Source organism: Anolis carolinensis, chromosome 5, assembly GCF_035594765.1.
Source record: "Anolis carolinensis isolate JA03-04 chromosome 5, rAnoCar3.1.pri, whole genome shotgun sequence".
NCBI classification, from domain to species: Eukaryota; Metazoa; Chordata; class Lepidosauria; order Squamata; family Dactyloidae; genus Anolis; species Anolis carolinensis.
Window position 1 is genome coordinate 18,220,396 of NC_085845.1, and position 14,589 is coordinate 18,234,984.

General features: G+C 38.7%; 1 protein-coding gene and 1 long non-coding RNA gene across 2 annotated transcripts in view; one reads left to right on the forward strand and one right to left on the reverse strand.

Annotated features, from left to right (window-relative positions):
- Window positions 1-14,589, reverse strand: part of LOC134299338 (uncharacterized) — a 115,864-nt gene that overhangs the window by 27,707 nt on the left and 73,568 nt on the right. The window lies entirely within an intron of this gene.
- LOC100567330 (dentin sialophosphoprotein) lies at window positions 142-11,645 on the forward strand. Its single transcript, XM_008111021.3, has 3 exons — window positions 142-282; window positions 7,102-7,170; window positions 9,114-11,645. Exons 2-3 carry the CDS (start codon window positions 7,117-7,119, stop codon window positions 10,761-10,763), a joined length of 1,704 nt encoding a protein of 567 aa, XP_008109228.1. The 5' UTR covers window positions 142-282; window positions 7,102-7,116; the 3' UTR covers window positions 10,764-11,645.

Genomic DNA, 14,589 nt, shown 5'->3' on the forward strand with positions numbered 1-14,589 from the left:
TATCTAGCATTCTGCTTGAGTGTTGAATGAGGAGAATTTCAATTTAGAGCAAAAGCACATAATCATTTCAAGGACAAAAGGGGGGATTAGTGAGTTTTCGTTTAAGACCTTGTGAAGTCACAGTTAAGTTGCTAGGCTCTAATTGGTTGCCTAGAAGCTAAAATACTGTTTAAATTCTCGCAAGGTACCATTTGGGGTCCGCACCTCAAGGAACAAAGATACAGAGGTGTTCGAAATACCCCCAATGATTTTAATATTGTTCGCTGCTGTACTGCAGAAAAGGTATGTGGCATGTGCTTTATTTTAAGAGGGGAACTTGATGAGAGAATTGCCTTTAAGAGTGCAACTAATATATAGGAAGCATTACCTGTCTTTAATAAAGTGTTTATGTGCAACAAACAATGTTTAGCCTAAGAGCAAATCCGAGTTTCTAAAAGGAAACATGTTTTTTTCTGAAAGAAGAATAAGAGCAAATTGGCATTTTCTTACTACGGGTTGCAGCTGTGTAACTTCATGAATTTGTAATACAATAATTTGTAAATGTATTTGACATTTTATTGGTAGAAATTCAACAGTTTTAATCTTTCCCATTAGAGAGATTTAGTGATGTCGGCTATTGATTACTGAATTCCTGCTTCTTAAGCTGGGTTTCTTATTCTGCTGCCTTCTTGAAGGAGTTTTAGCAGTAATTAGTTAATATTCCTAGCTAATTGAAAGCTCAATGTTTTGTTCTTAAATGGAGAAGGAAGGCTAATTTTCCTGTAATAATCTGATGTTGATAGCGTAAGCATAATACATTTCTCCATCCCTCTGTTTATAAGAACTGGTAGGTGGGTATGAATTTGGACCAGAAACCCTTATGGCTTCAAAACCCGCCTCCACTACAGATTCATTCAGGGGTACTCTTTCAGCCTTTAATTTTCCCATTTCCTTTATGAAAACTGGAGCTTTTGCACTGACCTTTGGTCCCTCTCCCAAAGCATGAACTTTTGCCTTGCAAGAACCTAGAAAAAATATTTTTGGACTGCAGTTCTCAGATTCCCCAATCAGCACATGTTATGCTGCCTAGGGGATTCTGGATACAACTTTCCTTACAAAATCAGCTCAGGTGGCTGACTATATCAGATGCAACCAATAGTAGGGATGAGGCTTGAATTGCAGCATTAATGACAGCCCCATAGCTACATCCACAAGGAAAGTCTAAGGACTTTATCACACCAGCCCACTATTCCACAATAGTCATGTTTATATACATCTTCTTAAACCTTTTCCACTCATGACCTCTTATCACCAGAAAAATCTTTACCTGACCCTGGGTATATAGGTATATAAAATAGGCATAAAAACCATGGAGCCCCCAATGGTGCAGCGGGTTAAACCTCTGAGCTACTGAACTTGCTGATCGAAATGTTGGGGGTTTGAATCCGGGAAGCCGTTAGCCTCGGCTTCTACTAACATAGCAGTTCAAAAACATGCAAATGTGAGTAGATCAATAGGTACTTCTCTGACGGGAAGGTAACGGTGCTCCATGCAGTCATGCCAACCACATGACCTTGGAAGTGTCTATGGACAATGCCAGCTCTTTGGCTTAGAAATGGAGATGAGCACCAACCCCCAGAGTCGGACATGACTAGGCTTAATGTCAGGGGAAAACCTTTATCTTTACCTAATGAAAACCAAACATTTACTGATAAGAAATCCGCATTTGTAAGGTTTTCTAAATAGGCTGATTTTCTTTTTTTGTGGACTCCACAATTTTCTACAGAGTCCACTGTAAATCCTGCATGTTGTTGCTAACAGATTTGTGTCAAAGGGTGGCCTTCAGAAACATTTCATTGTTCCCAACCTCGAGGTAAGGGAACCCCATTTGAGGTCAGAGCCCACTGTTGAAAGCATTGGTATAGACCATAGATACGTATCTCGTTCAATATTACACCTCTCTTCGTTAGCACAATTTGTCACACAAAGCCACGATTCCATCAGACCAGTCTTCATGCAATTGCATTGAATTGACAATCCATAGCCTCATGATTGTACTTCTGCACACTCTCATAACCTCACCTTCCCATATTACTGCAGCTGTTTTTTATTATTTCTATTTGTCGCAACTGTGTAATTTTGATATTATATATATATATATATATATATATATATATATATATATATATATCCCATCTCTAAGATATTTCATTGTGTAGATGCAAATATTCCAATATTCTGGTCCCAGGTATTCAGATGAAGGATGTTCAGCATATCTATATCTATATTTATCTATCTATCTATCTATCTATCTATCTATCTATCTATCTATCTATCCAAAGGGAACCAGCCAGCTTTGGAAAAATGAGGGCAGAAGGAGAGGGATAGGAGGAGATCCAGCCCCTAATGCCACTTTACTATTGGTATATTGGCACAGAAGTGGAAGGGATCCATTGGTCTAGAGCAGATGACAGGAGTCTTATAAGCTTGGAAGCTATTAACTAGTTTTACCCATTAATAATTAGGGATGGGAGACTCACAAGTGGGGAGAGGTGAACCAGTAGTGGGATGCATACAATATTGTGTCATAGAGATATCGGTTTGCTGTCCTCATTTGATAAAGTCAAAAATGCAGGCAGCTGCATTGAATCATATTAACAGACCATATCTTACAGTTTCCACCTCCACTATGAATGGTTTTTTTTTTATAAAATTAATGCACCCTGATTGTCCTTTCAAGATTTGGGCTAATTGCCAAAGACACACTTAACCTTCAGCAAAAGCACTATTAACAAAGCAAGAGGAAGATGCATCATATTTATCACAGATAACTTGAGATGAACTCTTGGAAGAAATTAAGATGGGGAGGAAGCTTATTCAACATGAAAGAAACACAGTATGAAGATAAAGGAAAGGAATTTTTTTAAATTGCTACTTAAGGCTGGTAACACTAGTATAACATAAATGTAAAATACAACCTCAGAATGAACTTCAACTTGATGTTATGTCTTTGTAATGCATATGAAAAGCAATATTTTTTAAAAAAAAATAGAAAGAATAAGACACCCTCAAATTGTACATACAACTGAAATTGTAAATATAATTTGCAAACAACAATGGAAGATCAAAGAAATATTAAGGTTTCTGATGTTTCCATGAATACAAACCATCTCAGGCACTTTCAAGTTCAGTGTAGAAGGTTTGTATGAAACCTAAATGAATTCCATGTTTAACTTGGATCCCATCTCTAAGATATTTCATTGTGTAGATACAAATATTCCAAAGTCTGAAAATTCCAATGTACTTCAGATAAAAGTATGTTCTACAAGCATTGTTGCTAAGAAGATCAATCCCTTCCCTTCATCTATTATAATGACTGCAGCTGAGCTTACTGGAGAAGAAAGTTGAGATGGGGCTCAAGGGGTATATAATATCATTTCCTTGCTAATAAATCCCAGTGTTTTCTAGACTTGCCATCTTAAAGCTACAAACTCAAGGATTGTTGTGCTTCTTCAGGTCTCAAGACCAGACAAACATTTCAAACTATTATTGTGCAAAATGGCTCTAAAGTGAAGGTGCCCATATTCTCCCCATTCCAAATGCTACCAGAGCTCACTGACTAAGCAAAGGTGTTTTTGTTTGATCCTTTGGAGTCTTGCTCACCTATACTAACAGCAATAAAGTATGATCCCCATATCAATAGGTTTGATATCTATGGTTTCATTTACTCCAAAATATATCCCCTCCCACGAGGAGTTTTGTGGGCTTCTCTAGATCCTCCAATGCAATGTATGATAAGCTTCTGGTCCAACAATACTCATAGGGTTTGCTATTCTCAATGGTTTCAGGTATCCGCAGTGGTCTCGGATAAAATCCCCTTGCATATGCAGGGATTGGACTGTGTATATGTATGTATGTGTGTGTGTGTCATGCTTACATATATTTAAGTACAGTTCCTGGTTAATGGAGCAAATGCCGCTATTTTTAAATACAGATATTGGCTCATTTTCCCAGAAGTTAAACAGGCGTGTCCTATCTATTCATATCCTGGCTTATTAAACCCAGGATGTTTGGCTAAATTCCCTGAGTTATGTGTTCAAGTGATACACCATACCCATCATCACTTCACAAATGGAAAGCAGAACACTAATAACAAAAAACTATCACCATGGTCAAAATGGCACAAGTAAGGAATAAGGCATATCATACAAGCAAGAAAAGGCTACAACTACTTGCTTTTGCCTTGGAAGGATAAGGTTCTGCTTCCTCCTGTTTTTTCCCCTTAACCCTCTGAATTCACTGGGTTTGCAGCAATTGAAATCAGTGGAAGACAAAGGGGTAAGGTGGGAGGAAGAGAGAAACAGATAGATTACAAAAGCAGATGAAAAACTGGAATTAAATTGAGAGCAGACTACTTTTACACTTTGAGCTCATTTGCAAGAACTGATGTAAGTTGAGGACAAAAGGAGAAAGTGGAAGGAGTTGTGAGAAACAGGTTCATTTTAAATGAACCTTAATTGAGACTATGTCTGCAAAATTGGAACCAGTGGAGACCATGGGTTTCCTCCTGAACTATATATTTACATTAGCATCTGGTACATTAGCATCTACCAACGTGATTTGATACGGACAGCACTAAGCTCTCTTGGCAGTTGCTTTGTGAATCACCACCCATCTATGGAAACCTAAAAGCCAAAGTGGTCTGAAAAGAATTTTTCAATAAGTATGTTGGTCTTAACCAAGCACAATAATTAGCCCTTAAGCATGTTAAAAAGGGAATATTGGTTTCCCCCTCCTTTTGCCATATAAGATAAAGGACCTTTCCCAGGCCTGTCTGCTCTGTAGACTTATTCTGTAGCTTTTCTCCCCCACGAAACCCCCAAAGGGCAGTTTTTCACTACTTAAATTAGGATGTCACTCTCATGATGATTGGGGGCAAACCCATTATTATACATTTTCTGCCTCTTCTGTGGTTACAGGATTCCTGGAACCATGTGTTAGCTAAAAACCATACAAAGATTGCCCATGCTTGGTGCAGAATCATTTGACCAGCCATGGAAGCCATGATTAACAACCTGATGTGGCCTCTTTGGTCTTGGGTGGCACACAGAGCCCTAGGCATGGTGTCGATAATTGAAGCCTACATGTGGACATTTCGTACCATGGCCACTGAGAACAAAAAGATCCCAGCCAGCTGTAGCGCTTAAGGTAATCACTGCCATATGTTTTCTGGGCAAGATAGATCTCTGGGGAATGAAAAGGGATCATTCATCTGTCTCAAAAGTAACTAGATCCATTGGTTAAAGTGTCACTCCCTAACCAGACCTGGGAAGCCTAGGTTCTCAACTTCATAAACAAAAAACATTACAAGTTGAGCATCCCTTATTCGAAATTACAAAATCTGAAATACTCCAGAATCGTTGATATGGGTGACTGAAATAGTGAAATCATTGTTGTCTGATGGTTCAAGGTACACAAACTTTGTTTCATGTATACTGTGATCTTAAGGCTATGTGATTACCTTCATGCTATTCTACAAGGTATATATCAAACATTTATGGTCTCAAGGATTATTTAAAATATAGTACATAAAATTACTTTCAAATTAGGTGTATATAAGATGTTTTAAGTATGTTAAATAGGGTTTTTAATGGTTCCAATACTTCCAAAGCTTAATTTTATTTTAATGTTTGTGTGCTTTTTAGGTTCTAAATTGTATATTCTATTGTTTTAGCATTAGCTGCTTTGGATTATATAGATATAAGGAGAGGGGGGGGGGGGGAGAGAGAGAGAAATATTTTTGATTACCAAGCAAAAATAATGAATACATCAAACATTGGTCCCAAGTATTTCAGATAAGGAATACTCAACTTGTGTTATTGCTGAGAAAAATCAATGTTGTGTTAGACTTGGGTCCCATCTCCAAGATATCTCATTATCTGAAAAAAAATCCAAAATCCAAAACATTTCTGGTCCTAAACATTTCAGATAAGGGGTGCTCAACCTTGTCCTGGTTTTTCAGGCAGCAAGAAACTCTGTACATATTTAAACAAGGGGTAACCTTCACACTAGACTTACTTAGACTGGCAGGTGAGAGACTGAGAGGATTTTTATGGGATTGTGTGCAATAACACCCTACTTAGTTCTCACTCTAATACCCATCAAATGTTCTAAAAAGAGGACAAAACAGATTAGGAGCCCTCATGCACAGAGACTGTGCTTCAACCACCCTGGAGATCTGTCCTATATATGAATTATGTGGTGTAGGGCTAGACAAGAGGTCATGTAATTGTAAGGACCTTCTTTTATGTATAGCACACTTCTGTCTTTCCGAGAATTCCGTCTTTTGCTTTTCTGCAGTGGCTGATGTATTTTTGGACTTCTAGTGGCTTTGTCCAGAATATTTTTGCCACCTTAGAACAGGCCCTAGAGTTTATGACTTTTTTGGCTAGAGGTGGCAATCTATCTATTGTAGAAGCAGGGCTGTAACCTATGGTGACATTCCCATCCCTTGCTATTGACATGATTCTGCAACCCACCCAGTTCAATGATCCCCTTCTGCTTCTGTTCTGGAATAGTTGCATAGTTGCACAGAACTGATGCCACTCCCCTCACAACAATTAACAATTTAGAGAGGTTTTGTTTTTATTTTTCATTGCTGAAATTGCAAAGTTGTTTCAATTAAATAAGTTAAAACCAAAAAAGGGGGTAAAGTCATTGCACAGATGGAAGAGCAATTATAGGAGGACTGACTGCCAAAATGTCATAGTTGTGCAACATTTCAAGGTCTGATAGGGATGGTCATCATGCTGGTAAGTTGTGGCTATCCCTGATCGCATGAATGAATGATAGTGGCATCAAAGTCCAATTAATCCTCTCCAATACAAACCGCACTCTTAAAACAATAGAATCCTTAAAATTGAAATAATCAGAGAGGTCATCTAGCCAGACCTCTTATTTTCATTACACTTGTATATTTTTGTTAATAATTCATTTCTTCCAATGGTTTGCTTTTTTATTTTTCTGGGATACCTTAGCATTTGGCTATTCACAGGCTATATCAGCTTTCCTTATATATTTTCTTCTTGCCAGGAGTAAAATATATTTTCCATTTCCTCTTAGACACCAATTCCAATAATGAAGACTGGGATTTTACTTATAAATATTCTTGGAATAACAATTGCTTCTCCAGTAAGTATATAAAGCATACTTAGATTACTTATTAAATTGTTCAATATGTTTTGTCTATTTAAATTAATCTTATTGCTTTAATCTGCTTAATCTGTGATATAAAGATTTTAATAAAGAAGTAAATGAATAATTTACAGGGAGCACTGATTTGTTTGTGACATAAATAGAACTAATTCAGCATGGGCCAGATCTAGCAGAAAATAGCATTATGATGCTATTTTAATCACATCCAATGGAATTCTGGTTTTTGCAAAAGACATTGGTGTAGTGCAGCATTTCTCAACCCGTGGGTTGGGACCCCTGGGGGGTCATGAGGGGGGTGTCATAGAGGTTGCCAAAGGCTATCAATTTCTCCCAAATCTCTCCAGTCTTTTCTGTTAGTCTTGGGAGTTCTGTATGCCAAGTTTGGTTCAATTCCATCATTGGTGGAGTTCAGAATGCTCTTTGATTGTAGGTGAACTATAAATCCCAGCAACTACAACTACCAAATGTCAAGGTCTAATTTTCTCAAACTCCACCAGTGTTCATATTTGGTCATATTGAGTATTCGTGCCAAGTTTGGTCAAGATCCATCATTGTTTGAGTCCACAGTGCTCTCTGGATGTAGGTGAATTACAACTCCAAAACTCAAAGTCAATGCCTACCAAACCCTTCCAGTATTTTCTGTTAGCCTTGGGAGTTCTGTGTGCCAAGTTTGATTCATTTCCATCATTGGTGGAGTTCAAAATGCTCCTTGACTATAGGTTAACTATAAATCCCAGCAACTCCCAAATGACAAAATCAATCCCCCCCCCCCCAACCCCACCAGTATTCAAATTTGGGCATACCAGATATTAGTGTCAAATTTGGTCCAGTGAATGAAAATACATCCTGCATATCAGATATTTATATTACAATTCATAACAGTAGCAAAATGACAGTTATGAAGTAGCAACAAAAATAATTTTATGGTTGGGGGTCACCACAACATGAGGAACTGTATCAAGGGGTCACGGCATTAGGAAGGTTGAGAACCACTAGTGTAGTGCATTTCATCTCATTTATGTACATCAGGGATCCAGTGAATCTAGCCAATAAATGTTGGTCTTCAAGGGCTTTAGAGCCCTTGTCTTGCTCATTATAAAACACACATTATTATAATCGGGTTCACAGGATGGTAGAAACATAGAGTTGAAAGGAAGTCTAAGAGCCATCTAGTCCAAGCCCTATAAATACTGGAATAAATACCCCTATGGACACCTCTGAAACACTCTGATATGTGGCCATCTAAATGAAAAATTTTCTCTCCCTATTCAAAGCGAGTTTGTGAAATTTACACTTCAAACCTAATAAATACTTTGAACTCATGTTAGTGTTTGCTATTTGAATTATATGCTGTGTTGTTTATATCATATGCTTAATGAAATCAGCAGGATGTGTCCTTTGCCCTCAGGTTTTGCCCTTGAAAGTTTCAGGTCCTGGGATGCTCCTAACTCGGCATCCCTGATAAACTGAGCTCACAATGCATATAGATGGAAATGAAGGTGGATCTCCAAGGACAAAACTCTTTTCCCTAATCCTCCCCAACCTACATTTATCTACTCTTCCACCATTCTTCTAGGGCAGTTTATAAAATAAGAGAAAGCTTTATACAGAAAAAGAAAAAAGAGTCACATAATACAGCAGCAATAAATGCAATAATGTTTTAGAAAGCCAGGAAGAACAAAGAAAATGCATTTGCTGCTGAAAAGAAACTAATGTTAGTGGCTCCAGGAGATCTGTATTTGGCAGACAATGCTATACGTATTCTGTCACATATCTACTGATTATAGCCCATCATTTGTTATGTTGTCATTAAGGAAAGACAAAGTATTAAAGAGACTTCAGGATGTAAATGCACCCTTTTTCATGCTTCTCTTTTTTCTTTCTTTCACCTATTGTTCTATGTTACATCTTTGTGACAGATTCGGTGGAGTGAATTTCTACAAGGAAGAGGTTATGGGGGCAACATCAATTCCCTTAGTGCTGATAAAGAAATCCTGAAGGCCGGTTCTGCTGGTGAGAATGGGTACCATCAGAACAAAGATGGTGGCCACCAAGAAGGAGAAATATTTCTTGCTCCCACCAGAAAGTCTGGTACTGCTGAAGAAATGTCTGCACTTGGTCCAAACAATCCTCAAGGAGGTCTTCTACATGAAAATGAGAGCCATCTGCTCCATAAGGACACTAGACTTACACAGGGTAAAGATGAGAGTGAACATACAACACAAGAAAACATGGGTCTGAATGTTGATTTCCCTGCAGAAAAAGCTGTTAAGAACATTCCTGTAGACACTTTTAAAGAGGCCACTAATGCTGAGGGAAGTGCATTAGGGCATTTGAGAGAGAGAAATGCCATCCATGGTCCAATACCATCAATACCCATCATTCCAGAAGTCGATCTCATTGCTGAGGAACATCAAATCAAGGGGTTCCAAACTAGCAGTGGCTTCAAGACAAGAAAAGATACCGATGCACAGTATGAAGATCATTATGGTTTTTACAGTTACCACTTAAATGATGAAGGTATGCAAGGAGATGATCCAGGCTATTCGGATAACTCTGATTCTAGTCAGCAAGCAAGGGGCCAAAGTGATTCTGGTCACCAACCTGGGAACTCAGACAGTCCTAACAGCTTAAATGAGGAAGAAACAGAACAGTTCACCACATCAGTAGAATCTGGAGTCCTCAATGCTTCCAGCAGATCCCCTGATTCCAGTGCTTCCAGTGATTCTGGTACCTCCAGTGACTCCTGTAATTCGAGGAATTCTAACGATTGCAGTGGTTCCAGCCATGCCAGCAGTTCAAGTAGTTCCAGTGATTCAAATGATTCTAATGATTCTTCTGACTCAAGTGATTCAAGTAATTCTTCTGACTCAAGTGATTCTAGTGATACTTCTGAATCCAATAGCTCAAGTGATTCTAGCGACTTGAGGGATTCTTCTGAATCTGGCAGTTCCAGTGAATCTAGTGACTCAAATGAATCCAAAGACTCAAGTGAATCTAGAGATTCTTCTGACTCAAGTGATTCTAGTGATACTTCTGAGTCTAACAGCTCCAGTGATTCCAGTGACTCAAGTACATTTTCAAAGACCAGCAGTTCCAGTGAATCCAGGGACTCAAGTGACTCTAGAGATTCTTCTGACTCGAGTGATTCTAGTCATACCTCTGAGTCCAGCAGCTCAAGTGAATCCGCAGATTCAAGTGAATCTAGAGATTCTTCTGACTCAAGTGAGTCTAGTGATGCCTCTGAGTCTAAAAGTTCCAGTGATTCTAGTGACTCAAGAGAGTCTCCTGAATCCAGCAGCTCCAGTGAATCCAGGGACTCAAGTAATTCTGCTGATTCTTCCGACTCCAACAGTTCAAGTGACTCAAGCATTTCTAGCAATTCTTCTATCTCAAGTGATTCCAGTGATTCTAACAGTTCTTCATATTCCAGGAACTCCAATGATTCCAGTGATTCCCTTACCAATTCCAGTCATCAAAGTGATTCTAACAGCTCCAATGCTTCTAGTACCTCCAATAATTCTAATGATACCTCTAGTGACTCTGGCAGGCCTAGCAGTTCCAAATAAACTGTTTGAGAATTACCATAAGATCCCCATATCTGTGAGGAATACATTTCCGTCCAGACTACAGTTACATGAAACCACTGATATGATCAAGCAGCATTAAATTACCTCACTTCTGGTCACAGCATACTATAGAGTTGCATTAGAGGACCGGGAGATTGATAGAGAGAGGAATATACCATAGAATCACCTGAAGGATCTAGCAGTTTTCTAAAGAGACTATCCCCCCCCCCCCCAGCCAGGTGTGAATAAATGAAACTGTGGGTGTGGACTGTAGTTCCAAGGCTCTTCTGTAATTGAAATAGTATCAATAAACATCAGTATTACGGAGCAAAATTAGCAGTCTGTAACTGCAGTCTTTTAAAAAAGAGATAATTGTGGACTACATTTTGATAGTGAATCGGAGAGAGAGAAATGCAGATGCCGTTACAGTATGAAAATATCTTTTTGTAGTGTTCTAAAATACATTTGCTATTTTTTTGGAAACCTGAGTTCTAATTGTACTATTAACTTAACTGCATCCTACTAGAAAACAGAGAGATCACTGTCTAACAAAGAATGTTCAATAACTGTACTTCTTTGGATTCTTGTACTGCTTCCCAACATCTTTGGAAACCCTAGGACAATTTCAATTAATATCAAAACAGTTCATGAATGTACTCAATACAGTGGGGGATCGATATTTAGTGGAGTTTGGTTACAGGGTCCCCTGTGGATATCAACATCTGCTCAATTATATATGATGTCCCTTATATCAAATGTCCAAATAAAAGTTTGCTTTTTGGATATTTTTTACAGTATTTTCAAGCCATGGACGGTTGAATCTGTAGATACAGACTATATACATTTGATGTATATCAATAAAAATATATAATTGATACTCCACTACACAGTTTGTTTTACTTTAACTGATTTCATTTTACTGTTCTTCCAGCTTGTGTTTTGTGGCTCTGTTTGGGAGGAACACATCTAGTTTTGTGCACACAAAAATTCATTTAAACATGGAGCTTTGACACATCCTGTAATGCCATGGTATTCATATTGGGGATAGAAAATCCTCCACAGATTACATAACCAATGTCAGTTTACTCCAGTGCATGTGGGGTTAATGCAAACTTTGAAGGGAAAGACGTCCACAGTCTTCTTACTGGTGATGATAGACCAATCCTTCTCTCTCTTGTATTCTCTGTGGGGATTTTTGGCATTTGTTTTCTTTACTTATTTTGAGGATTGTGGCTTCTTTTTAAAGCTAGGGTGTGGAAACTTGACAACTCAACAAAGCAAGTCTACTGAAGCTGTCAAAAGGACAACCCCAAGCTGTACTGTAAATATCCTGGCAGAACAAGGCAAACATCACTTGCAATATGCTTAGGAAAATAAATATTTTTAAAAAATTAAGTACTCAGATTGCAAAGAGTCCCACTAGAAAAGACCTTTTGTGGACTCAATCAAAGCTGCAGCCATTGGATCAAAAAGTACCTTGTCATATATGTGGCTAAGTTTGTGGATTCCTGACATTTGCTAGCCTAGTTAATAGTCCTGGTAATAATTTTCAACCATCCTTTTAATTAGAAAGCAGTGAGATCCCAGACAGATGAGATGCCACTAAATATAGCATCCAAACATAGGCAAGATCACAACTGATGAATGGAAGCTGTAGGAAAACAACTTTCAGATAAACATCAGGAGAAAGTATGTAACAGAAAGGGCTATTCAGCAGTTGGATAGACTATCTAAGGCAGGAGTTCTCAAAATGTTTTAAGCAGAGGGTGAGTTCAAGGTCCCTCAGACTATAGTAAAGGTAAAGGTTTTCCCCTGACATTAAGCCTAGTCATGTCCAACTCTGGGGATTGGTGCTCATCTCCATTTGTTGTGGATTATTGTTGTTGTGTGCCTTCAAGTCATTTCAGACTCAGGTGACCCAAAGTCTAAAGTTTAGAATGAGAGCCAGGTTAGTTTGGGGACTCCTGATCTAAGGAGTTTATCACACGAGGCAAGCAAAGCAGCATTGTAGCAGGTGGCGGTTTGCCTCCCAAGCCTGCTACTGGTTTGCCTCCCAAGCTATTCCTAGTTATAGAAAGGTAAACCAATCAATATTTTTTCACATGCCCATTGCCAGCCATAGAGTGATGGGTCCCTTTCATTTCTTTGTCAGCATGCCAGCAGTAGCATGATACCAGTGAAGGGATTCTCACACACACACATATATATTAACCACAAGGTATGCTGGGTAGGTACAGGAAGGTGAGGTTACGAAGGTGTCCAGAAGTCTGATCATGGAACCACAGATTGGCAAATGCACATATGCCACTGAAGAAATTATTGGTGCTCAATATGATACTATCAATAACACATGAGTTATTGTGACACAGTCCTAATGCAAAGAAAATGACAGTAATTTTCCTCACCGTGACCTTCTCCCACCCCTGATACAACATTGAATCCAGCACAAGGAGATATGCTTTAATATTAGTTCTCATTTCAATTTTTGCCTTTAAAATCCTGCCCTTCCTTATTTATTTATTTATTTATTTACAGCATTTATATTCCGCCCTTCTCACCCTGAAGGGGACTCAGGGCGGATCACATTACACACATCAGGCAAACATTCAATGCCTTTTTAACATAGGACAAAGACAAACAACAAACATAGCTCCAAGCAGGCCTCGAACTTATGACCTCCTGGTCAGTGATTCATTGCTCTCCCGTCTGCGCCACAGCCTCCTTCCCATGTGGGCTCCAGGAAACTCAAGATGTCACATTTCCTGAGGGATGGTGTAGATCTATCTTGCATTGTAGAGCCTGCACTTAACAGTGGGTTAGATTAATCCAGTCAGCCAATTTTTTTTGTCAGCGAATGATAAAAAGTTGTATTCTCAAACAACTCAACAACTAATGGTTCTCTAGACCTGGACTAGATGAAATCAAAGGTTCTTTCCCATACCATGGTTTTATGTGAAACCCTTGTGGATGGCACTTTAAGTTGTAAATAACATTGAATTTTTAGTCCTTGTGGAAATCAATAACCCTGCAAAGTATGTGTGTATGTGCCTTCAAGTCCCCTGTCCAGAATGATGGAGTATTGGACTGGATGGCCCTTGTGGTCTCTTCCAAGTCTATGAGTCTATGAAGCAGGGAAAAAGGCCACCAAAGACACATAGGATTAATTGACATAGCAAAAAATGGACTGAATTTAGGGGGGGGGGGGACAAAGAGAAGGGGTGACATAGTTTATGCAATAATCAGGATAGGCACAGTGGAAAAAGTGAGGGTGTCTCATCTGTCACAATAGTAGAACTTTTGGTTAACCAATAGAACATATTAGAGGTAGGTTCAGAAGAGAAAAAGAAGAATGAATCCTTTCTACCCAGTTCACACAATTAATTCTACTCAGATTCATTTAAAAGGGCATAGGACATGTAGTCATGGGGAGAAAATGCACTAATTACTATCAGTCATTGCTAGAGTTTGGAAAAGTTACTTTTTTAGAGCAACTTGCAGAAACCCACAGCTTGGCTGTGTTGACTAAATAGATATTCCAGGCCCGGAGTCTCTCTCCCACTTGCTGTTGAGTGCTACTGTCTTCATAGTCTCCTAGACACCCTGGAAGGCATCTGACGGGTCTTTTTCGGGAGCAAGATAGAGAACGAGATAGATACACCTGTGCCTTCAAGTGTTCTGTCAACTTGTAGCAACCTCATGAATTCCATAGGGTTTTCTTAAGCACGGAATACTCAAAGGTGGTTTAACCAGTTCCTTCCTCTGAAATATAGCATACAGCATTTAATATTTGTTGATGATCGCCAATCCAAATACTAAACAGTGTTGA

What these genes read in the sequence shown, in the direction of transcription:
- LOC100567330 (XM_008111021.3), top strand. Translation starts at nt 7,117, where the DNA reads ATGAAGACTGGGATTTTACTTATAAATATTCTTGGAATAACAATTGCT. An exon ending in GAATAACAATTGCTTCTCCA is followed by an intron (nt 7,171 to 9,113) that starts GTAAGTATATAA and finishes TCTTTGTGACAG; the next exon opens with ATTCGGTGGAGTGAATTTCT.